This window comes from Mustelus asterias, chromosome 3 (assembly GCF_964213995.1).
Source record: "Mustelus asterias chromosome 3, sMusAst1.hap1.1, whole genome shotgun sequence".
Taxonomy (NCBI): Eukaryota; Metazoa; Chordata; class Chondrichthyes; order Carcharhiniformes; family Triakidae; genus Mustelus; species Mustelus asterias.
This window is the reverse complement of record NC_135803.1, coordinates 42,420,949-42,447,472: the sequence shown is the minus strand read 5'-3', so window position 1 is coordinate 42,447,472 and position 26,524 is coordinate 42,420,949. Positions and strand designations below refer to the sequence as shown.

The window sequence follows — 26,524 nt, the reverse complement described above, 5'->3', positions numbered from 1 at the left end:
ATTTTTAATAAGAACACTTTTTAATTATAATGAACGTATACATATAAATAGAAAAGATTTATCTGAATTAGGTTTTTGTATGTTTGTACCTATTGCGCAAAAACAATGACTTGTGATTTAGCTCTTCAATACAATGAGAATGTTTCTCAGGTCAGAAGGTTTCCGTGGCTGGAAATGTTTGGGAAACTCTGCTGTATTGTGTTGTTTAAGCACTGTCACAGTAACCCTCCATTATACCTCATCCACTTGCAATATACATCCAGGAGTGTGCTTTATAAGCAGCAAGGTCAACTGATGAAAAGAATGCCAAACACCAAGTACAAGTGTGAAGGTGCACAATTTCTTTATAATAAACAGCCCCCCCCCCCCCCCCCCACCCGCCACCCACAACTCCTGAATCGGGGAGCAAGGCTGGAGGCAGAGAGTACATCCACTTTACACTGTCAACTCTAAGGTCTGGTAACACTGTGGATAGCCATGAATAAGACTTGCGGGAAGAGATTTACAATTATTTTCATTACCTAAATCAATAATAAAGTGCAAAACTATCAAAAAGTAGCCAGTCCTAAATGTTCTTTGACAGCGTTGCTGGGAGATTATTGGGATCAATAAACCTCCTATGGCCCAGTATATATATCTGAGGGAGGCTTTTTCTAAAATAAACTAAAATGTTTGGTAGTTCATCCAAAAATCAATACAATTAATTAAAAGAACAACTGCCACTTTCAACATTTGTAGCACGGATAGTATTGTTCTAACTCTCTGTATACACCCTATAATTTTAGATACAACACTACCCATTTACTGAACTAGTCCTTTTAGCAGAAACAAACAAATTGCCATGCATCCTCCGTTGCGCATGAAGAGAGAAATTGGTGGTTTTCTTATCAATCTTGTGCTGATCTAATTTTAATGATGCACATATGGAGCATCAGTTGAAATAGTATTTCCAATGATTCATTACTTTTTTTTGAATATTTATTAACAAAATCTCGCATCTGATGCTATAAATCAATCAATAGTGAAAGCATGTGACCTATTTACATTTCCAAATACATTTCCCCCCCATATGAATTAATGTATGGTGTGTGAGTGCCCCCTACTGTTAAATTGCAGAATTTCCAAATTAGTTAGGCTTCAGTTGAAGTTGGCTTCAGAGCAGAAACCAACTCGTACAGGAATATTTTATGATGTCGGGCAAAAATGGCCTTTATTTCATTAAACCTCTGCAAGGTTAGCATGCCGGTAACATAATTCTATTAATTTTCCTGCAGAGATGACAGTGTGGCTATTATTTACTCTTAACTCATAGATCTGATATTTCATGCTTTTTTATCTCTTTCCCAACAGTCTGTCTGCACTTTGAATATTGAGGCAATAAATAAAAATGAGAGTTATGTACTAAAATTAAAATAGTTTCTTGAACAGAGCTAATTTTGGTGAGTGCATTGTGCCATATTTTATACTAATGTATTTTACATACATATTCGTCTAGCTCCACAGTGACTCTTACAATCACAGTTAATAGCAGCTAGCATAAATCATTTTTAAGTGTAATGATAAGTGTTTTTACATTAGTACAGATGTTTATTTCGATATGTTATTTTTGCTGTTTCAAAATATCCACAGTAATTAGCACTGCTGCCTCACAGCCAGGGATGCGGGTTCGATTCCTGGCTTGGGTCACTGTCTGTGCGGAGTCGGCATGTTCTCCCCGTGTCTGCGTGGGTTTCCCCCGGGTACTCTGGTTTCCTCCCACAGTCTGAAAGACATGCTGGTTAGGTGCATTGGCCATGCTAAATTCTCCCTCAGTGTACCCGAACAGGCACCAGAGTGTGGCGACTAGGGGATTTTCACAGTAACTTCATTGCAGTGTTAATGTAAGCCTACTTGTGACACTAATAAATAAACTTTCAAAACTAACATTTTTAAATATCTGGTTAATTTATTAGCATGTAATTTTCTATACAGTTTACTACTCTTAAAATGTATTTTCTTTCATATACATGCTTTGCATCTGTTAAGATCCAAACATTATTCAATTGATTAGCGCTTAATCTTTTTGTGTCAGCAGACCATAGCTATTTGATATATTGCTGCTCTTCTGCCTAAGGACTATTCTCTGTTGGTAGCATTTGCTAGATGATACCAGTACAGTTTTTTATCATAGGTCTTTACGTAAAAAAGTGTTTGATTATTCTTTATTACGTTCATTTGGCACAATTACTACATTCTATGAAAAGAAACAGCAGGAAATCAAAATGTAAAACTGTTTGGCAATGGCTTTAACCCTTTGAAACACAGCAGAAATACTTTCAGAATCATTTAGCTCCTCTCGGAATACGATCAAGACCGGTATGTAATGTAATGGCAGAATTAAAAAGGTAAATCTGAGACTACTTAAAACTTCACGCACTTTCAGAATATTAACAATTACCTTGGTCCAACTCTGACAATCCCTACCTGATTCTATTCATCTTTCTTTTTAAACACCATTACAAACTCCATCCTTAAAACACCATTATAAAACCTATCCTGGGGGAAGCAGTGATGTAGTGGTATTGTCACTGGACTAGTAAGCCAGATGCTCTGGGAACCCGGGTTCAAATCCCACCGTGGCAGATGGTGGAATTTGAATTCAATAAAAATCTGGAATTCAAAATCAAATGTTGGCCATGAAATCATTGTCAATTGTCATAAAAACCCATCTGATTCACTGATGTCCTTTAAGGAAGGAAATCTGCCATTCTTACCTGATCTGGCCTATGTAACTCCAGACCCACAACAATGTGACTGATTTTTAAATTAGGGATAGGCAATAAATGCTGGCTCAGCCAGCGATGCCCACATCCCATGAAGGAATTTTTAAAAATTACAAACCCATCTATAAAACACCATTATGAAATCCATCTCTTTGACCAAGCATTTCATCACCTGTCCAAATCTCCCCCTCTCTAGTCCAATCTATGACACACCTTGGGGAACCTGTTTACACTACAGGCTAAATTACAGACTAAAATGCAGATGATATAAACGCAAGTTATTGCTGACAAATAGGTCAGCTACCTGCAAGTGATGTATTCATCATCAAAACTAGGCAGTCTCTCGAGTAAGTATTCCATTATGATGAAATTTCTAAAAACAACTTTTGAAGTACTGGTTTCATAAAATTTAAATGAGTACATTTAGAAACATGTTAGAAAAAGTTTGTCTTCACAGTTGACAGCTGGCAGCTATCTTCAATAGAAGGGCCTGCCTCTGGAGAGACAAGGTTTAGACATGCTGAAATGAAAAGTAGGAGTTATCTGAGAAGCCTTCTGAGGTATTACTCCATAAATGGACTACAGTTCCCAGCACATACACACAGGAGTTCAATGTATTTTTTAATGTGCAGCTGGCAAGCGAATATGGAGCTGCAGGCAATGATTAATGAATAACCCTGTGGCCAGGTAGCTTTGGCTGCACACCAGAATCATTTTAAAGAGGTCCAGGCACTAATTTTAAAAATTGTTCATGATCAAGGGCATGTAACATGCGCCTGATTTCAGGTGTTGTGGAATTTCTAGACCGGTTTATCTTCAAAGCTGTCCTCAAGTCAGTTCTGCTCCAGAACCTGAGCTGTTCACAAAGCTGCAGAGATGCCTTGCAGCAACTGTGAAGAGAGAAACAGGATTAATGTTTCAAGTCAAATATGATTCTTCTTCAGAAGAGGAACCTTCTTCAGAAGGTTCTGAAGCAGAGTCATGTTCAATTTTAAAAGTTAGCCCTTTCTCTCTCCACAGATGCTGCCAGACTTGCTGAATATTTCAAACACTTGGTTTTTATTTTAGATTTCCAGTCTCCAGACTGCTTTGCGCTTAAACATTGAAAGATCCCTTCCCTTGGGCTAAGGAGGCTGTGGTTTCAGAGTTTGTGGGTCCTGAATTAAAATAAGGATGCACACTGAACATTGTCACACACACACACACGCACAATACGTGACACAGATGCTGGAATTTTACCGAGGCTTGCAGAACGGCATTCTCCATTGGCCTCGGGTAAGATCTTACGAGCCTCAGGTGGGCGAGGCAGTAAAATTCCGGCAAGAGTAACTGTGTCACACTCCATTTTAATATGGTGGAATTCTTCATTAAAATGGAGAGTGACACAGTTAAGTCTGAGACTAGGATCCTGAACTTGAGGAAAGCTAACTTTGATGGTATGAGACATGCATTGGCTAGGATAAGCTGGCAAAGGATACTTAAGGGGTTGACAGTGGATAGGCAATGGCAGACGTTTAAAGAACACATAGATGAATTTCAACAACTGTACATCTCTGTTGGGCCCAAGAGTAAAACGGGGAAGGTTCTCACTCATGACTAACAAGGACAATCAGGGATAGTGTTAAGAGAGGCACATAAATTGGCCCGAAAAAGCAGCAAACCTGAGGACTGGGAGAAATTTAAAAACCAGCAGAGGAGGACAAAGGGTTTAATTTGGAAGGGAAAAATAGAATATGAGAGTAGACTTGCAGAAAACATAAAAACTGACTGCAAAAGCTTCTATACATATGTGAAAAGAAAAAGACTGGTGAAGACAAATGTAGGTCCCTTACGGTTAAAATCAGGTGAACTCATAATGGGCAACAAAGGGATGGCAGACCAGCTGAACAAATACTTGAGATCTGTCTTCACTTAGGAGGACACAAATAAGCTTCCAGAAATACTAGGACAGAGGGTCTAGCATGAAGGAGGAACTGAAGGCAATCCTTATTAGTCAGGAAATTGTATTGGGGAAATTTCTGGGATTGAAACCCAATAAGTCATCAGGGCCTGATGTCCTGCATCCCAGAGTACTCAAGGAAGTGGCCCTCGAAATAGTGGACGCATTCGTGATTATTTTCCAGCATTCTATAGATGCTGGAAGAGTTCCAGTGGATTGGAGGGTAGCTAATGTAACCCCACTTTTTAAAAAAGGAGGGAGAGAGAAAACGGGGAATTATAGACTGGTTAGCCTGACATTGGTGGTGGGGAAAATGCTGGAGTCAATTATTAAGGATGTAATAACTGAGCATTTGGAAAGCAGAGACAGGATCGTCAGCATGGATTCACTAAAGGGAAATCATGCTTGACAAATCTTCTGGAATTTTTTGAGGATGTGACGAGCAGAGTGGACAAGGGTGAATCAGTAGATGTTGTGTATTTGGATTTTCAAAAGGCTTTTGACAAGGTCCCACACAAGAGATTAGTAAGCAAAATTAAAGTTCATGGTAGTGGGGGTAATGTATTAACGTGGATAGAGAAGTGGTTGACAGACAGGAAACAGAGTGGGAATAAATGGGTCCTTTTCAGAGTAGCAGGCAGTGACTAGTGGGGTACTGCAGGGTTCAGTGCTGGGACTCCAGCTATTCACAATATACATTAATGATTTGGATGAAGGAATTGAATGCAATATCTCCACATTTGCAGACAATGCTAAGCTGGGTGGCAGTGTGTGCTGTGATGAGGCAGTGTGTGCTGTGATGAGGCAGTGTGTGCTAAGAGGCTGCAGGGTGACTTGGACAGGATAGCTGAGTGGGCAAATACTTGACAAATGCAATATAATGTGGATAAATGTGAGGTTATCCACTTGGGTGGCAAAAACAGGAAGGAAGATTATCTGAATGGTGGCAATTTAGGAAAAACGGAAATGCAACATGACCTGGGTGTCATGGTGGAACGGTCGCTGAAGGTTGGCTTGCAGATACAGCAGGAGATGAGGAAAGCTGACCTTCATAGCAGGAGGATTTGAGTATAGGAGTAAAGATGTCTTTCTGCAGTTATACAGGGCCTTGGTGAGGCCACACCTTGAGTATTGTGCAGCTTTGGTCTCCTCGTCTGAGGAAGGACATTCTTGCTATTGAAGGGGTACAGCAAAGGTTCACCAGGCTGATTCCTGGAATGGCAGAACTGACATATGAAGAGAGACTGGATTGACTGGGATTTAGAAGAATGAGAGGGGATCTCATAAAAACCTATAAAATTCTGATGGATTGAACAGGCTAGATGCAGGAAGAATGTGCCCAGTGTTGGGGAAGTGCAGAACTAGGGGGTCACAGTCTAAGAGTAGGACTGAGATGAGGAAGAACTTCTTCACTCTGATTGTGAACCTGTGGAATTCTCTACCACAAAGTTGTCAGGGCCAGTTTGTTAGATATGTTCAAGAGGGAACTGGACGTTGCCCTGGTGACTAAAGGGATCAAAGGATATGGAGAGAAAGTGGGAGTGGGATACTGAAAGTACATGATCATATTGAATAGTCGTGCAGGCTCAAAGGGCCGAATAGCCTATTCCTGTACCTATTTTCTATGTTTCTATATATATATTACTTGTGTATATATCCACAGACATAGAGGTCACTTTTCTAACGAGTGGCATATGACAGTGTCATGATTTGGTTTTCAAGCCTTTAAACAACATTAGTGAAGCTCTTTATGGCAGAGATCAATAGGGACTGTGGCAGCTACATTGTAGGTGGTGAGCGTCCACCCAGAGCATGAACCCAGGTAACTGGAATTGATTGATGCAAGACTGTTGTTTTACAAGATAAAGCATATGCCAGACTTCTGGGAAAGCTCATATAAGCACTCAGGAAACATTGTGAGATAGCACCATCATAGGTAAGTGCCCAATTAGTTTGGTTCACAGCTCATGACAGTAAAAAGTGGCTGAGTCCATTGGGCACAGCAGAGGCTCTGAGCCCTGGCAGCAGTAATGTTGTCAAGACCTATACACCAGAGCTAGTTGTTTCACCTTACAATCCACAACAGTGATATTTACCCAACAATGTGGAACATTGCCCAGGTATATCCCATTCACAAAAAAAAAACAAATCTAACCTGGCCAATTGTTGCCCTGGTACTTTGCTCCCAATCATCAATGAAGTTAGATTTGATTGGCCATGCTAAATTAACCCTAGTGCCAGGGGGATTAGCAGGGTAAATATGAGGGGTTATGGGAATAGGGCCTGGGTGGGATTGTGGTCGGTGCAGACTCGATGGGCCTCCTTATGCCCTGTCGGGATTCTATGATTCTCTGACTCAAAGTGATGGAAAGAGTCAACAATATTATCATCCAGAAACACCTACTCATCAATAATCATCTCAAGGCTGATCAGTTCATATTCTGTCAGAACTGTTTGGACCTCATCACAGCCTGGGTGACTAAAATGAATAGAGATTATCCGCCTTCTACACCAAGGCATCTTTCAGCCAAGAAGGCATAGCAGAATTGCTGAGTGGAAGCTCAAAGCAAAAACATTTGTTCGGAGTCATATCCATCACAAAGGGAGATGAATGTAGTTATCAGAGGCCACTCGTCACAGGCATGTTTCAGTATAGTGTCCTCAGCCCAAATATTTTCACTTGCTTCATCAATGAACTTTCCTCCATCATAAGGTCAGGAGTGGGGTTGCTCACAATTACTGTCAGATAATTAAGCAGCCCCTGCCAACTCACAGGAGGACCAAGATGCCATTCAGACCTGAGTGGGCAAGTAGCAGGTAAAGGTGGGAGTGGAATCTGTTAATTCCGGTTGGATTCTCACTCACCAAGCTAAATGAGGCCATGGCAATTCTAACCGCCAGCTTATTAACAGGCTCACCACCTCCCAGAATTGGTCAGAGATGATTGGGAAGCAACTGCTGCCTACTGAATTCTGGGTAGACCTTCGCAGTCTGTTGGCACTAAGGTAATCATAGAGTAGAATAGAATCATAGAATCCGCACAGTGCGAAAGGGTGCCATTCGGCCCATCAAGGGGACTATGGTTCTAGCAATCGACTAGGTGTCTGTTAATTTTCCACCTGGATCCTGTTGTCTTGGATGGGAACCTATTCTGGAGTGTTCCACCAAACCCTACAAAAGAAAATAAAAGATGTACTTGGAATGAGCTCTTCTCATTTCGACCCTCTTCTGACTAGTGGTCACGAGACTAAGTTCCCCTACTCAGGTCAGATATAAAATAGTGCAGAGTGCTCAGTGAGATTTGTCACCCAGATCTGTAAATAAATCCCACTGGTTTAAAGTAGATGCATTGCCAGGCACTCAGAACAAGTTCAAATCGAAGACAGCTAGGTGAATCAGCAGAAAATCCATCCAGTTACTGCCAACCAGCCAGGTTTTCACTGGACAGGAAGGATTAGAGTCAAGCCTCATGTATGACATTTCCCTGCTCGTTGTTGGGTTTATTTTTGTGGAGATGCTCACCTAATATCAGTGTGGGAACATTACAAATGCAAGGTCTGTGGTAATTCATGGAGAAGGCCCATGACTATATGTCAAGCGATAGGCAATAAGTGTAGCCTTATCAGTGCCCCCACATCCTAAGAACAAATGAAAAAAAAATGCCACTTCCTTCAGTTAATTGCTCAGGAAGATTTGAACTGGAGATTGCTCTAGAGTTACTTTGTGTCAGTTCACAGGAAGTGGACTGGAGCCAAATATGTCTTGTAGATAGATGATCTGATCAGTACCAAGGCAAACCAGTTAGAGATGGCTCCTTGAGTCAGGTTTAAATAACAGGGAACCTTGGGACTTTGATAACTTTGCATTGAAATCCTGTGAGGTAATGTTGTTCTTTTACTTGTGAAACATGATAGAATTCACCTGTTTCTTTGACAGATTATAATGGAACAGTACAGAAGATTTGCCTGGGTGGCCTGGTTTACAGAGATCTTTATCACTGTCAGCATTACAGTTTCTTTTCTGGTCCTTGGATCTGCAATGAAGCATACACGTAGGTCAACTTTTCTAGATATTATTGAACTTAATTACCCAAGAATTTAGCAATAGATACCAAATTAGCTATATATATATATTATATATATGTATATTTAAACCCTCAATTCAGGATGTACTTTAATTAATCAGTTTGTCTTGCAGGTAATTTTTATGGACTTTTTCTGAACTATTTTTTTGACTATACTTCTGTTCGGCATTCTGGGACATCAATCTACATTAAAGCTCCTCCATGACTGCAGGTTGTTGCAATAAACATCTTTGTCAGATAAGGCCCTTGCAGGTTAGATAATAGACAAAGACAAGGGTTTTAGGTAAAGATCAAAACTGTAAGAAGTGCCTTAAAAAGTGTCATGCTTGACAAGTTAAAGAATAATTAGCCATGTAGGGCAAATAGATTTCTGCCTAGCCCCTTCCAGTCCAAGGAATCTCAGTCACATCATGATTGTGTCGATGCCCAACTTCAGAGCTCACCTTTAATCAAAGTATATTGTGTTAGATTTGGAGACGTGATGAAATAACAAAAAACTGAAGTTAAGAATATTACACATTTAACATTTGAGAATAATCCCCAAAATGTAGAGTATTATTGCACTGCTCGCAGCTTTGTTGTGTGTGAAGGTTCAGATAGATTTCGCACTGTCAGTCGATTGCAGAACACAAAGGAATAGCACAAAAAGGTACAAAATGTCAATCCATGAATTGACACTAGGACAATGAACAGAGTAGAGTTCTCTTTTTCACTATTTTGATGCATCCCTTCAGAAAATTAGCAACAGATTGTACATAGAAGAGCTTGCTTATTGATGATGATATTTTGACAATATAGAAACATTATTCAGATCAAATGTATTCAAAGAACAAAGAACAATACAGCACAGGACCATGCCCTTCGGCCCTCCAAGCCCGCGCCGCTCCCCGGTCCAGGATTGAATCCTGAATCCAGGATCCCCGCCCAATTTTCCAGCCTATCTACATCCTAATATCCTATCCACCGAGCTGTCCCTCACAGCTACGATGCTTTGTTCATCACAACCTATTAACTCACCCCCACCCCCCCATTCCAGACCATGTGATCTCCAGGGAGAGGTGAAAACCCAGAGTGAAAACCCCAGGGCCAATATGGGGAAAGAAAATCTGGGAAATTCCTCTCCGACCCCCTGAGGCGATCGAAACGAGTCCAGGAGATCACACTGGCCCTGATCGGAAAATGCTTCCCAACCCTATTCATTTCCACTTCCACGAACACCATATGAATTCCCTGCCCCCGAGACAGGTTCCCAACTATCCGCAGTCTCGCTCTGTACTGGCACCAGCAAGATGAACATAGAATGAAGCCTTGAAACGAGAAACAAAGAACAATTAGCCCGCACTGCTCCCTGGTCCAAACTAGACCACTCTTTTGTATCCCTCCATTCCCACTCCGTTCATATAGCTGTCTAGATAAGTCTTAAACGTTCCCAGTGTGTCCGCCTCCACCACCTTGCCCGGCAACACATTCCAGGCCCCCACGACCCTCTGTGTAAAATATGTCCTTCTGATATCTGTGTTAAACCTCCCCCCCTTCACCTTGAACCTATGACCCCTCGTGAACGTCACCACCGACCTGGGGAAAAGCTTCCCACCGTTCACCCTATCTATGCCTTTCATAATTTTATACACCTCTATTAAGTCTCCCCTCATCCTCCGTCTTTCCAAGGAGAACAACCCCAGTTTCCCCAATCTCTCCTCATAACCAAGCCCCTCCATACCAGGCAACATCCTGGTAAACCTCCTCTGTACTCTCTCCAAAGCCTCCACGTCCTTCTGGTAGTGTGGCGACCAGAACTGGACGCAGTATTCCAAATGCGGCCGAACCAACGTTCTATACATCTGCAACATCAGACCCCAACTTTTATACTCTATGCCCCGTCCTATAAAGGCAAGCATGCCATATGCCTTCTTCACCACCTTCTCCACCTGTGACGTCACCTTCAAAGATCTGTGGACTTGCACACCCAGGTCCCTCTGCGTCTCTACACCCTTTATGGTTCTTCCATTTATCGTGTAGCTCCTCCCTACATTATTCCCACCAAAATGCATCACTTCGCATTTATCAGGATTGAACTCCATCTGCCATTTCCTTGCCCAAATTTCCAGCCTATCTATATCCTTCTGTAGCCTCTGACAATGTTCCTCACTATCTGCAAGTCCTGCCAGTTTTGTGTCGTCCGCAAACTTACTGATCACCCCAGTTATTCCTTCTTCCAGATCATTTATATAAATCACAAACAGCAGAGGTCCCAATACAGAGCCCTGCGGTACACCACTAGTCACAGGCCTCCAGCCGGAAAAAGACCCTTCCACTACCACCCTCTGTCTTCTATGACCAAGCCAGTTCTCCACCCATCTAGCCACCTCCCCCTTTATCCCATGAGATCCAACCTTTTTCACTAGCCTACCATGAGGGACTTTGTCAAACGCTTTACTAAAGTCCATATAGACAACATCCACGGCCCTTCCTTCGTCAACCATTTTGGTCACTTCTTCAAAAAACACCACCAGGTTAGTGAGGCATGACCTCCCTCTCACAAAACCATGCTGACTATCGTTAATGAGTTTATTCCTTTCTAAATGCGCATACATCCTATCTCTAAGAATCTTCTCCAACAACTTCCCCACCACGGACGTCAAGCTCACCGGCCTATAATTACCCGGGTTATCCTTCCTACCCTTCTTAAATAACGGGACCACATTGGCTATCCTCCAATCCTCTGGGACCTCACCTGCGTCCAGTGACGAGACAAAGATTTGCGTCAGAGGCCCAACGATTTCACCTCTCGTCTCCCTGAGCAGCCTTGGATAGATTCCATCAGGCCCTGGGGATTTGTCAGTCTTTATATTCTCTAACAAACCTAACACTTCCTCCTTTGTAAGGGAGATTTTCTCCAACGGTTCAACACTCCCCTCAGAGACACTCCCAGTCAACACATCCCTCTCCTTTGTGAATACCGACGCAAAGTATTCATTTAGGATCTCCCCTACCTCTTTGGGCTCCAAGCATAAGTCCCCACTTTTGTCCCTGAGAGGTCCGATTTTTTCCCTAACAACCCTTTTGTTCCTAACGTATGAATAAAATGCCTTGGGATTCTCCTTAATCCTGTCTGCCAAGAACATTTCGTGACCCCTTTTTGCTCTTCTAATTCCCCATTTGAGTACTTTCCTACTTTCTTTGTACTCCTCCAGAGCTCCCTCCGTTCCAATGGCATTTGTCAGAAGTCACTGGAAGAATAAATTATTCCGCTGTTGTGATGAATGTAAATTTGATAAACAAGCATCAAAGGTTTAAATTCCCCAATTAGCCAATGAGCATCATTAATTATGAAATCCACATAGAGGGTTGGGTATTCCTGTCTGGGTCACGATCCCAAGGTCAGCCTCAATTCTGGGTCGGAAACCTCGGGCATTGCTTGTGACCTTCCCAGAATGCAGCTCGAGGAAACCCATCAATTTAGGATATGGGCAAACCAGTCCAGTAGGAATTCCTGCAGCGACACCCAGCCACCAGTCCAGTCCCATTGGAAGAGGTGGGCAGGAGACTGCGAGTGCGCCTTGCTGTGCTCTCTGCAGCATTGGAAATAGTTAAAAATCCTCGATGGCCACAGTTGTTAGACCATCAGTGTTGGGGGGCGGGGGGAGTCCTCCACAATTTGGCCTGTGGCTGCAGCTGTCATATCCCAGCAGGTCTGTGCTGCAGTGATGGAGAGTGAAGTATTCATCTGTAATTTCCTGTGACAGGAATATTGGACATAATTGAGACCATTGTGTATCCTGAGCCAACAATGTATAATTTACAACAAATTTCATTAGATTGCCAGGGTTATTAAAATGTCATTTTTGGGGAGGCTGTGACATCATGGTATTGTCACTCAACTAATGATCAAGAAACCCAGGTAACGCTCTGGGGACCTGGGTTCAAATCCCCCAACAGCAGATGGTAATACTTGAATTCAACAGAAATTAAAAATCTAATGTTGACCATGAAACCATTATTGATCGTCATAAAAACCCATCTGGCTCACTAATGTCCTTCAGGAAAGGAAACCTGCCCTCCTTACCTGGTCTAACCTACATGTGACTACAGATCCACATCAGTGTGGTGGGAAATGGCCTAGCAATCCACTCTGTTCAAGGGCAATTAGGGAGGGCATTAAATGCTGAATGATTTTTTTAAAAAGTCATAATGATACAGAAGGAAAAGATGAGGCCAGAATTCAGCCAGGAAACCTTCAGTTTTGCTTAGTGACGAATATTCTCTGTAACAGCTTTGACTATCTTCTCCAGCCCAATTGATATATGGTTTGCCTGCTATGGATTAAGTATGATTTGTACAAGCATTAATACACAATTGTTGAATTGGCTTTTCTGGCATTTATTTATTCTTGAGGGACCTTTTAGCTAATTAAAGTTGTGATGATCAATGCTTAAAAGGAAGCATTTTTTAAAAATAATTTAAAAGCATACTTAATAATACATTTTTATTGACATGACAATGTAACGGTTTCAGAACCTGTCTTTGAACAAGTCTCAATCATCAAACCGAACGCATGGCATTTAAATGAAATCAGTAAATGCATTTAAAATGAGTAAGTCAATGCTGACAGGTGTATAGCACAATTAGGTTTCCTTTCTGAGTGACGGAAGCAAAAAGGTGTTAATTCAGGAAATTCATGATAATCATTTATTTTAATGTTAGGTGAAGCTATGGTAATTAAATTCACTGAGGGTAATGCAAAAGGTTCCCAAGAAATTATGGACTGATATTAGCCATAAGTCACATACACAATAATTTTCTCAAACATCTGGGTGAGAATATTGACATGCACCATAGGCGCACCGTTGCTGTGGTGCAGATTTTCAGTAAAGGATTACATATATTTCCCCTCTTAGTAATGCTTCAGATCAAGAGCTTAATTCAGGATAAGCTCAGTTGCATCTCAGTTGGACACTTCAACTTCTCAGTATGTTTATCAATTCTGTTTAGGAGGATCCCCCGACCCCAAGAATTTCCTACAAAAAGTCACGTGAATGTTTTTTCCATGCAGAATGTCAAACAATATTGGGTCTCGTTTGACCCACCCCCGTTGCCAGCAAGAATGGAGAATTTGGTGCTCAGTCAAAACTCCATTCATTGCAGCGGCACCGGAGAATCCCAGCCGTGGACGAGTTCGGAGGCTTCCAAAATGACCGCAAAATCATCATTAAATTCTATTGCGTCTTAGGGCAATAGATTATTAGCCACATCTTGATAATCTGATTGTTTCTATTACAATTAAATCTAGGGTGTTTTTAGGACAATACAAACTTACTAGCATGTTGAACAAAGGTGCCATTTTTTATCATTGTGCCTACAGGTGGCAAGAAAGCTAAGATGAAGCAAGGAGACCTCTGATCACCATGCCTGCTTCAATAGGGACAGAGCTGTTATAATGAACTTTTAACTACTCACAAAGGCTTTGGAAAATGGACCAAGAACTTTTGGTGTGATTAGAATCTAGCTTAACTCATTTGCACCAGAATGTCTTGGAATTTCTATGTTGGAATAATGGCAACATGTCTAATCTTCAGAAAATTCCTGGCCCTATTCACTATTTTACATAACATGCTTCAGACTTCAGCTACTCCCTTCCAACTATTATGTTAGAAACATTCATCAGTTTGACTTGTGATATATTTCCAGTAAGCTGATTGTAGTGATGCAATTTAAAATGGTCACTGATGGTGATTACAAGTTAAAATCTGAAATTCTTGTGGTATTTACCTACACAATTGATGCACACCATTTTGTTTCTTTCTTTTACCTGCAGTGGAAGGCTGGGTGGATTCCTTCTGGAGCAGAAAATGTGAGAAAGTTTCTGAGCAGTGCGAAACATCTTGCATGCACATAATTAAGTTTGGTGGTTTGAAAAGGTAAAGGAACAGTTTGATCTTACAATTACAATGGCAATGATCTCAGAAAGCCACTGTTAAAAATTGTTGCGAAAAATGGCCTGTTACTGGTTCACAAAACAGCCGTTGGTTAGGGCCATGCAACATCATAGCTCGTATTCACAACCCTCGGAGCAGTGATTATTGTGCAGGGTTTTAGCACTGGCTTCAGGACCAGATATGGGTTCCAAGCCTGCATTTGCCCCCAGCGGGAAGAGCTCAGGAATTTTACCGGAGGCAGGCATGATGTAGATACTGTTAGGCCAGGTAGGGTTGCTGAGGCAGCTTGGAGATCAAGAAGTCACCTGAACGTGGAGGTGCCCTTAGAGAGGTAAGTAAAATAATTAAAAATCAGAGGAGCCAATCAGGCAGGCACCTCAGGATGGCCCAATGGGATGGTCTGCCCTTCCATAGGCCCCTCCAGCTCCAACTGCTCTCTGGACAACTGCAAGGCGGCTACCTCATTGAAGATGGAGGCTTCTCCACGTGGATGGGGACACTTGCCACCGACAAAATAATCATTAAAAGGGCAGTTCGAAATATGGAAACGAGAAGCATGAGTAGGCCATTCGGCCCTTCAAACCTGCTCCACTGCCATTCATTATGATCATGGCTGATCATCAAATTCAATATCCTGATTCCCCCCCCGCCACCCCCCTTCTCCCCAATTCCCTTGATCTCTTTAGTCCCAGAGTTCTGCATCTGCTCCTGCTGCTGGGATCTCCCCCTGGGGAGTGGTCCCGATACAGGCTTCAATACTTTCCTGCTCCACCGCCTACAAGCCCGCCAGCCTGGGGCCGAGAAAATCCCACCCACGGATATTTCATTAGAAGTACGACCAATATAGAAAGCACAAAATAAAACATATTGAACATAGAATATCTTTTCAAATGGTTTCTTCATTCATTTTCATCCTGGCAACCACTAATGAAAATATTTGCACAGTTATTCACATTGGAATAAATTAGTTTTGATTTTTATGACACTCGAGCTTACTATCAATGATTCAGATATGTGTGTATGAAAGTCAGCTGATATCTTTCTGACTGAAAAGTTACACAGATTAAAATTTGAAAATACTTTCGGCATTTAATGAAACTGCTCATTTAAGTGATTTAATAAATCCATCAGAACTGATAGTCTTGTCAATGAATGTAAAATAAAATCTCTATGCCGTGAAGATGTACTGTGGACCTCAGCTGTGTAATCACTATTTCATTACTAATCACCATTTCTCCTTTGATCTGAGACTTGGTTCCACCACTCAGGGGTATATGATTCATATCCAGTCCATGTGACATGTCATTTTATTCGATACTGCTTTCTGAGATTTGATAGCCAATTTGTAAAAGAAATTGGAAGAGTTTGAACAGGAATAATAAAAGATGAGGCAGCATTTCTTTGCAGCAAGCAAGATATTTAAGAAAAAGCTAGTTACAGTAACAGTAGTGGAGAATCAAAATTATACTGTGGAAATGGTTTTAAAGTCCTTTGTACAACAGAAAATGATAAATGTCTGATAGAAAGTGTGATGGTACACTTCATTTTATGCTGAAAATATAGGTTAGGAATAAATTAGTGATTTTTAATAAAAAATGAAATCAAAAGTCCAGGATTTTTGGTAATTCAATACTGATGGGCAATCTCACTCAGACTGTGGGATGGTTGATGTGGGAAGTGGAAATAGTTCAAACCGTTGCAATAGCGAGCACACTTCTAAAGTTGGAATTAAGAACATAAGAACTAGGAGCAGGAGTAGGCCATCTGGCCCCTCGAGCCTACACCGCCATTCAATAAGATCATGGCTGATCTTTTCGTGGACTCAGCTCCACTTACCCACCCCCTCACCATAACCCTTAATTCTTTTACTGTTCAAAAATTTATCTATCCTTGCCTTAAAAACATTCAATGAGGTAGCCTCAACTGCTTCACTGGGCAGGGAATTCCATAGATTCACAACCCTTTGGGTGAAGAAGTTCTCCCTCAACTCAGTCCTAAATCTGCTCCCCCTTATTTTGAGGCCACGCCCCCCCGTTCTAGTTTCACCCACCAGTGGAATATTAATGAACATGGGAGCACCTTTAGTCTTCAGTTTGGGGAGCATTTTACATCTCAAATGGCATAACACTACTTTTTTTAAAAAGTGCTAACATTTTTCACAGCTAATTAAATACAGGAGTAAGATAGAAGACTAAGAAAAGGCTAATTGAGTTATATTTATTTTAAAAGCCAGGCACATGGGCCCAGAAATTGGGCCTTGCCTATCTTTAGCCACAAACTCAATGACAACCACAAACTGGTTGGCAATGAAAAATAGGGAATGTCAGGGAAACCATTTTACTGAAAGGGTAATGAGCACAATAAAGTTTGAATTCCCTCGTCGCCACACTCCGGTGCCTGTTCGGGTACACCAAGGGCGAATTTAGCATGGCCAATGCATCTAAGCAGCACGTCTTTCAGACTGTGGGAGGAAACCCACGCAGACACGGGGAGAATGTGCAGCACGTCTTTCAGACTGTGGGAGGAAACCCACGCAGACACGGGGAGAATGTGCAGACTCTGCACAGACAGTGACCCAAGCTGGAAATTGAACCCAAGTCCCTGGCACTGTGAGGCAGCGGTGCTAACCACTGTGCCACCGTACTGCCCATGGAGCAGAGTACTAGTGCAGATGGTGGAACAAGACACTTTAATGACCTTGAAGAAGGGGCTAGTCAGCTTCTTGTCAATAAGCAGGAAATATGATTATTAAAGATGTACAAAGTGAACACTGAATTGGAAACTCAAGCATTCTAGAAAATGATTAAGGATGTTTGCTTTTCTGCACACACCTATTTCAAAAACCTCCTCTAATTCTTTTGTCTTTCTCTCAGTAAGCACCTGTTTTATTTTGTCCTCCATTTCTTAATCTCAGGTTAATTTCTACTTCTGTAAAATAATTTGGGTATCTTATGTTAAGGTTGCTATAAGTAAGTTGTTCTTATGTGTGATATTATTTGCATTAGAAAATATATATTTACGAGTCTAATAATCAATATAATTGCTTTGCTCTACAGTGTGACTCGCGGACTAGTTTGCCTGCTGGGGTTTGGTACTATTTTTATGGTGGCTATGTCTAATCCAAAGGTAAGTTAGGATGAATAATTATATTAATGGAATTAGTAAGTAAATCATGTAAATACAAAAGTTATAATAGTGTATCAAATCAACCCTATAGTTCCAGCAGTTTCTGAGAAACCAAAGTTCCACAGCCTTTGACCTGTCTAAATGCTAGCATGTTAGATCTGACTCGGTTGTATGGACTCAGGGGACGTAACATAGAAACATTGAAAATAGGAGCAGCAGTAGGCCATTCGGCCCTTTGGGCTTGCCCCACCATTCATTACAATCATGGCAGATCCTCCAACTCAGTAACCTGTTCCTGCTTTCCCCCCTGTCCTTTGATCTCTTTAGCCCCAAGAGCTATGTCTAATTTCTTCTTGGAAACATACAATGTTTAGACCACAAATGCTTTCTGTGGTCGTGAACTCCACAGGCTCACCGCACTCTGGGTGAAGAAATTTCTCCTCATCTCATTCCTAAATGGTTTACCTCGTATTCTTACACTGTGACTCCAAGTTCTGGATCCGCCCCCCCCCCCCCCCCCCCGCCCCGCCATCAGAAACATCCTCCCAGTATCTTCCTTGTCTAGTCCTGTTAGAATTTTATAGATTCTATGAGACCCCCCTTTCATGGTAGCACAGTGGTTAGCACTGCTGCTTCACAGCTCCAGGGTCCCGGGTTCGATTCCCGGCTCGGGTCACTGTCTGTGTGGAGTTTGCACATTCTCCTCGTGTCTGCGTGGGTTTACTCCGGGTGCTCCGGTTTCCTCCCACAGTCCAAAGATGTGCGGGTTAGGTTGATTGGCCAGGTTAAAAATTGCCCCTTAGAGTCCTGGGATGCGTAGGTTAGAGGGATTAGTGGGTAAATATGTGGGGGTAGGGCCTGGGTGGGATTGTGGTCGGTGCAGACTCGATGGGCCGAATGGCCTCCTTCTGCACTGTAGGGTTTCTATGATTTCTATGATTTCATTCTTCTAAACCCTAGTGAATATAATCCTAACCAACTCAATCTCTCCTTTCTCCTGCCATCCCAGGAATCAGTTTGGTAAACCTTTGTTGCACTCCTTCTATAGCAAGAACATTCTTCCTCAGATAAGGAAACCAAAACTGTACACAATATTCCAGGTATGGCCTTACCAAGGCCCTGTTAAATTGCTGCAAAGCATCCCTATTCCCGTACTCAAATCCTCTGCTGTGAAGGCCAACATACCATTTGCCGCCTTTACTGCCTGTTGCACCTGCATGATTGCCTTCAGCGACTGGTGTATGAGAACACCCAGGTCTCACTATACATTCCCCTCTCCTAATTTATGGCCTTTCAGATAATAATCTGCCTTCCTATTTTTGCTACTAACGTGGATAATCTCACATTTATCCACATAATACTGCATTTGCCATTCATTTGCCCACTCACTCAGCTTGTCCAATTCATACTGAAGCATCTCTGCATCCTTCTCATAGCTCACCCTCCCACCCAGCTTTACATTATCTGCAAATTGTGATATTATCATAGAAATCATAGAAACCCTACAGTACAGAAAGAGGCCATTCAGCCCATCGAGTCTGCACCGACCACAATCCCACCCAGGCCCTACCCCCATATCCCTACATATTTACCCACTAATCCCTCTAACCTACGCATCTCAGGACACTAAGGGCAATTTTTAGCATGGCCAATCAACCTAACCCGCACATCTTTGGACTGTGGGAGGAAACCGGAGCACCCGGAGGAAACCCAAGGGTGGGGGATATTATATTTAGTTCCCTCATCTAAATCATTAACATATATTGTAAACTGCTGGGGTCTAGTACTGATCCCTGCGGTACCCCACTAGTTACTGTCTGCCACTTGGAAAAAGACCCATTTATTCCTACTCTTTGTTTCTTGTGCACCAACCAGTTTTCTATCCATCTCAATACACTACACCCAATCCCATGCACTTTAATTTTACACGCTAGTCTCTTTTGTTGGACTTTGTCGAAAGGCTTCTAAAAAGCCAAGCAAACCACATCGACTGGCTTCCCCTCATCAACACTACTAGTTACATCCTCAAAGAATTCCAGTAGATTCGTCAAGCATGATTTCCCTTTCATAATCCATGCTGTGCGATCCTGCCACTGTTTTCCAAGTACTCTGTTAGTAAATCTTAGATCCAAATACAGAGAGACAACATGCCACTAGAGACACATTTCAGGTGCTTACTATGGGTGAGAGATTGGGAATCTAATTGTTAACTAACCACATTGGTGGGCGCAAGGTGGAGGATTGTGGACTGCAAGGCAGTAAACTCCCCACCCCTCTTGGAAACATTCACTCATCAGATCAGAAAATTAAATAAAATATCTTGTCCTCCTTGGAGATTCAGGCCAGGATGCATAACTAAGGCAAACAATTTAAATTCTGGGGCGGGGAGAAAAAGGGTAGAACCATATTTCAGAACCTAATGAAGAAATGAGTCAATGACCACCTCCAGAGGAGTGACTGGAAGTGGATTTTATAATCATGCACACTCAATTGAATTATCAAGTGGTGGAACACTGAACAGTTCCCCAGGCTTGACTGCTTGTGGGAGACAAAGAGATTCTTTATAGAAAACAAATCATGGCATGTTAACAAATACCACTCTCCCATAAATTGTGAGCCACCAATTAGACAGGCAGCGATAAATCCCTGACAGCCAATCACATCAAATTATTCTCACAGTCCGCTAAGCAGAAACCTTTTACTTCACTTTGAAATTTTCAGATGGCGAAATGAATGATGATTAGATTTAAACGTAAGCCAAAATATCAATACAAGCAACCTTTAAAAAAGATTAAAATTTGGAACTTTTAGCATAATGGAGAAGTTTGATATTCGGCAAATATAAGATTAGCATTTCAGTATAATTAGCAGTAATTATGAAGTGAATGTGTCATCAAAAACCTAGTTCAACAAGCTGCAATGTTTTCAAAGACTTTTACCCTATCCATGGAAGAATGCCAATTTATCAATTTCCCTGATTCCAGTGTGTAAGAGAGGAGGTGGGGGAGGAGGGGGTGCAGTGCATCCTCTGGGAAAGCGTAGAAAGTATAGAATCACTGACAGCAACTTCTGGTTTTCTGTGTTATTCCGTGCATGTGTACACTCTAAAAGGTTGCTGTTACTTTCAGTCAGGCAACATGCTGGGATGAGGAGGAATAACTTCACTTGAAAGGTTGTGAATCTTTGGAATTCTCTATCTCAGAGGATTGTGGGTGCTCCGTCGTTGAATATATTTAAGACTGGGATAGACAGATTTTTGGTGTCTCAGGAATTATGGAACACGGGGAGTGGACAGCAAAATGGGGTTGAGGCCCGAGATCAGCCATGATTGTATTGAATGGCAGAGCAGGCTCCATTGGACGAATGACCCTTCCCTACTCCTATTCCTTGTGTCTTATAATGCAGACAGTTTGGTGTCATACCACTGCAAAATCTAGGCCTTGTAAATGGATCAGCTGCTATGCACAACTGGCCATTTGCTGTAGCACACAAAGTGTATTCAGGGCTAACCTTTGTACAGTATCTGCTTTAGTATTTAAAAGTGAGATTTTTGGCATTTAAAATTTTTTAGACATGGGAATGGAACCTAATGGGGTGAATTTTCCCGTGCCACCCGCGCAAAGGAATTGTAACGGGCGAGAGGCGGACCATGGAAAGGTCCCTTGACCTCAGGCAGGATTTTGCCGTTTCAGGGCGAAAGTGACCGGAAAATCCCGCCCAAAATGTCTGCAATTAACTTGTGTACAACCACTTCTGTATACACTTTTCATAATCAAGTATACCAAATATCTGGACAAAGGGGCAAAGAATTGTTTCACATTCACCTTGCTAATGAAAATATGCACATTAGTGCTGAGTGAGTTCTGCAGAAACCTCTCTCTCCATCACAAGCAAAGCTTAAAATAAGATTCCTCGCCTCTGGCTCAAAAACTGTACAATAATTTTGGCATAGTGTTTTTTTATATTTCACCATTGTTGTTGTTTTCCACAGGGATTTGTTATTGTGCTTGATAAAGTCACCTCGTTTGCTTTAAATCTTGAAGCTGGCCTATTCATTTTCCTAATGCTGAGGAATGCTCGGTCTGAGCCTTATAAGTAAGTCTGTATTTTAATTGTTTCTATTAATCAAAGTACTGGTCAAAGGGAGGACGTGAAGTTAACTTGGGTGAATTTCAATGATGGAGTAGTTCATTGAGGTTTTAAAAATTCAATTTTTAAGATTTATACGAAAGGGTTACACTTGGCCAGTCTTCAAAAGTTTTGTCTGGCCGAGATGACTTCAGTTTGACGATGGACAAAGGATATCAGGATGTTACATCCTTAGAATTTCAAAGAGGTTTCAATGAGGTTCCACATTGGCATTTAATAACCAGAGTTATGGAACGAGGAATAGAGCAAGGTACAAAAAACAGGAAATTGATAAACTGCGACGATATTGGCATTTCTCAGCACTTTTGTTGGATAAACCCAATGCTTGATACTCCAGTTTATTCAATTCATGGGACAAATCGGATTTAACACACATTAGTAACTGTGGCCCAAATCTTCCGATCAGGGTTGGAACCCTTATTCCTGACCCTGATCAGACAAAAAGTTACCCATTTACCTTCCTCCCATTTTCCTGGGTAATTTTCTGATGGAGGATCCTGCAGAACTCACTCAGCGCAGGAAACCTCAGAGGCATCAGCAAAGGGAAGTTCTTTATGGTGCTAGCTGTCCCTTTCTGGTAAGAGTTTAAATCACCCAAATCTTCTCTGTGTTAGAGTGCAGGAGTGGATGGGTAAGTGTGTGGTTACGTAAGAAAGTAGGGTAGGTGAGGTGAGTGGGCAATGGTGGACAACGCAAGGGGGTAGGGTAGGCGAGGTGGGTGGGCAGCATAAGGGAGTAGGGTAGGTGAGGTGGGTGTGTGAGGTAAGTGGGTAACAGTGGGTGAGTTATGTGGTTGATAATGCGAGGGGCAGGTGAGGTGGGTGGGGGAGGTAAGGGGGTTAGGGTGGGGGAGGTACAAACATATGAATTAGGAGCCTGCTCCACTACGTACTGAGATCATGGTTGATCTGATTGTAACTTCAAATGCATTCTCCTGATAATGTTTGACTCCTTTATTACTCAAGAACCTTTGACTTAAAACTCTTCATTGACCTTGCCTCCACCACTCTCCAAAGATTCACGATGCTGAGAGAAAACCTTTCTTCTCATCTCCCTATGAAATGGGCAACCCTTTATTTACTGTTCTAGTCTCTCCCTCAAGGGAAAGCATCTTTTCATGAAGTCAAGTCCCCTCAGAATCTTATGGGGGTGATTCTCCCGCCAAAAAATTCCAAGTGTCAAATTGGCGTAAAAACTGGATAAATCCTGCTGTTTTTTTCAGCAGGAGTTTCAAAGTGAATCCCCCACACTCTGTGCACGGCAGAGTGCACGGACGTGAATCACTCCAAGAAGCTGGGGACGGGACCTATTCCCGCTGGAGAGGCTGGCAGCATAATGCTGAAGGGGTTGCTGCACATTCGCCGATCTGTCAGCGCCGAGATTGGCGCATATGCAGTAGACCCGCATAGCCGGCCTCCCGATTGCTGGCAAGCTCGATCGCTGGCTAGCCCTGTGAACCCGCATCACTGGCCATGCGACCCCCCCCAAATAGCCCGATCACTGGCTCCCTGAACATCCCTGGGCTCCCCCCCCCCCCCCCCCCCACCGCAGTCCTGATCTCCCAATCACCCACCGCCCGACATTTGCAACTACCCCTCCCTGCAGCCCCGATACCCCCCACCACCTCCAAGCAGGCTGCCCCCTCTGTCAGTCCCGACCTCTGGCCTCCCTCCCTCTGTCACTCAGCCCAAAGTGCAGAGTGGCAGCGGGAACCCCCCCACCCCCACCAAGGGTTCCGCCCCCATCAGGCATGGGAAATTTCCCCCTTGGCCAGTTCTGGGGGGTCCAGGCTGGCACTGGTAAGGTGGAAATGGCCAGGGGGCACGCCCCCCACAGCATCCAATGCTCTGGGGGTGGGGGGGCGGTGGGGGGAGGGGAGGGGTCTCGATTGCCCCCCCTTCACTCCAGTGGGGTCAGGCTGCCAGCTCCCCGCAAGTGGGGAACTATTGTAAACCCCACTGGAATAAACCACTCCTGGGGGTGGGGGGGGGCGGGGGGCAGGTAGGCGGGCCTGGAAATTTCAGTCCTGAACCGACTAATGGGATTGAAATTATATTTAAATTAGTTTTTGAATACATGAGGCAGTTCCGCGCCAATTTCTGGCGTGGAGTGGATGGCACTGGAAATCTGGTGCTGGGAGATGCGTGGAGGGCATGGTGCCCATCGGGGAGCCCACAAAATGGCCTCCGTTAGAATCTCCCGGCATGTTGTACTACAAAAACAGCGCAGCCGGATGGGAGAATCACCCCCTATATCTTTCAACAAGTTCACCTTTCAATCTTCTAAACACCAATGGATACAAGCCCAGCTTGTCTAATCTTTCCTTGTAAGATAACTCCCGCATACCCTCTCCCCGGTATTGAATAAGTGGGTAACAGGGTAGGGTGGGTGAGCTAAATTAGTAAGGGGGGGGGGTAAGTTTTGAATCATGGAATCATACAGTGCAAAAGAGTCCCTTTGGCCCATCGAGCCTGCACCAACACACTAGAAACACCTGAACTCCCACCTAATCCCATTTGCCAGCAAAAGGCCCATAGCCCTTAATGGTTGGCGATGTTGGGTCAGGGAGGAGGAACCAGGTGGTGGGGGCTAGTCAGGTCGAGTTAGAGATGGGGGCTGTGGAGTGATGCGAACTGTATAGTTAACCAGGAGTACGACTAGGATTTCTCTGTCCAACATTTCCTGGGTAACTATCCAGGTAAGTAAGTCAGTCAATCTGAAGTCTCAGACTCTAGCTCAGAGTTGGAGATTTTTCCGAAGGGTCCTGGGGAGCGGGAAATTACCCAGCGGAAGTTCCCGGCTATTTCCACAGAGTCAGTGCATTGGAACTTCAGAGAGATCATGTCGCACATCTTGGGGAGTGCGGGGTAGGCACTATATGGAGAACTAATTGAGATAGCAGATCCTTCACCAGAACTTGAAAATAAGTTGCATGGTGAGACAGGGATATTTGAAAGTTTAGGCACGTAGGAGTGTGTTGTTGAAATGCCTGAAGGTTAAATTGATTCGCTTTGTGTGAGCAAAATGTATGAGAATAAACCTTTTGCAACTGTAAAGCAGGACCAACTGCAGAGTGAGCTTTCTTCTTTTTCCATGATGAATTCTGAGGTTTGCCAAGCAACATGTTTGCAAAACTGTGCCCACTGCTTCGATTTTCTCTTTGCTGATACACATGGTAATTGCATCCTTGATTAAAGACTCTAAAATTGTCTCCGTCATTGAGGTTAAAGCAAGTGGCCTTTTTAAAATTGGGCTTCAATTGGCTACACTTTGTGTCCCCCAGCACACATCCTTTCAGTAGAGCCCTGAAATATAGTGTCTTGTGCCTCTCCAATGCTGTCCATAACTGAATAAGCTAAAGTCTAATCAGTAATTTACAAAGAGAACAAAGAAAAGTACAAAACAGGAACAGGCCCTTCCACCCTCCAATGCCGATCATGATGCCCTAACTAAACTAAAAAAAAAACCTTCTGCCCTTACTTGGTCAATATCCCTCTAATTCCTCCCTATTCATGTACCCATCCAGATGCCTCTTAAATGTTGCTAATGTGCCTGCTTCCACCACCAATTCTGGCAGCGTGTTTCAGGCACCCACTACTCTCTGCGTGAAAAACTTGCCCTGCGCATCTCCCTTAAACTCTCTCTCACCTTGAACCTGGGCCCCCTTATAATTGACACTTCCACCTTGAAAAAAGCCTCTGACTATTCACCCTGTCTGTGCCTCTCATAATTTTGTAGACCTTTATCAGGTCGCCCCTCAGCCTCCATCTTTCCAGTGAAAACAATCCTAGTTTATTCATAGTCAATGCCCTCGAGACCAGGCAACATCCTGGTGAACCTTCTTTGCACTCTCTCCAAAGCTTCCACGTCCTTCTGATAATGTGATGACCAGAACTGTCCGCAATACTCCAAATGCAGCCTAACCAACGTTTTATATAGCTGCAACATGATTTCCCTACTCCTGTACTCAATGCCCCGGCTGATGAAGGCAAGCATGCCATATGCCTTCTTAATCATCTTGGCCATCTATGTTGCCACTTTTAGGGATTGTGGACTTGCATGCCCCTGTACGAGATCCCTATGTATGTTCATGTTCCTAAGGGTTTTGCCATTTACAGTATAATTCGTATCTAAATTTGACCCTCCAAAATGCATCACCTCGTATTTGTCTGGATTAAACTCCATCTGCGATTTCTGTGCTCAAGTCTCCAATCTATCTATGTGCTGTTGTATACTCTGACAATCCCTGGCACTATCAGCAACAGCACCAATCTTCATGTCATCCACAAACCTACTAGTCAGACCACCCACATTTTCCTCCAGATCATTTTTATATACTACAAACGGAGGTCACAGCACTGATCCCTGCGGAACACTACTAGTTACAGATCTCCATTCTGAAAAACACCCTCCACTGCTACTCTGTCTTCTATAACCAAACCAGTTTTATATCCATCTAGCCAGCCCACCCCGAATCCCATGTGATTTTAGTTATGTACTAGTCTGCCACGTGGGACCTCGTCAAACA

At 42.9% G+C, this 26,524-nt stretch overlaps 1 protein-coding gene across 1 annotated transcript in view; it reads left to right on the top strand.

Annotated features, from left to right (window-relative positions):
• LOC144490399 (uncharacterized) overlaps positions 1–26,524 on the top strand; it is a 95,613-nt gene that overhangs the window by 67,137 nt on the left and 1,952 nt on the right. The window contains exons 2-5 of the mRNA XM_078208147.1: positions 8,638–8,752; positions 14,601–14,703; positions 17,778–17,847; positions 21,839–21,942. Of these exons, the coding sequence (XP_078064273.1) occupies positions 8,644–8,752; positions 14,601–14,703; positions 17,778–17,847; positions 21,839–21,942 (386 nt within the window). The 5' untranslated portion in view covers positions 8,638–8,643. The remainder of the gene's footprint in view (positions 1–8,637; positions 8,753–14,600; positions 14,704–17,777; positions 17,848–21,838; positions 21,943–26,524) is intronic.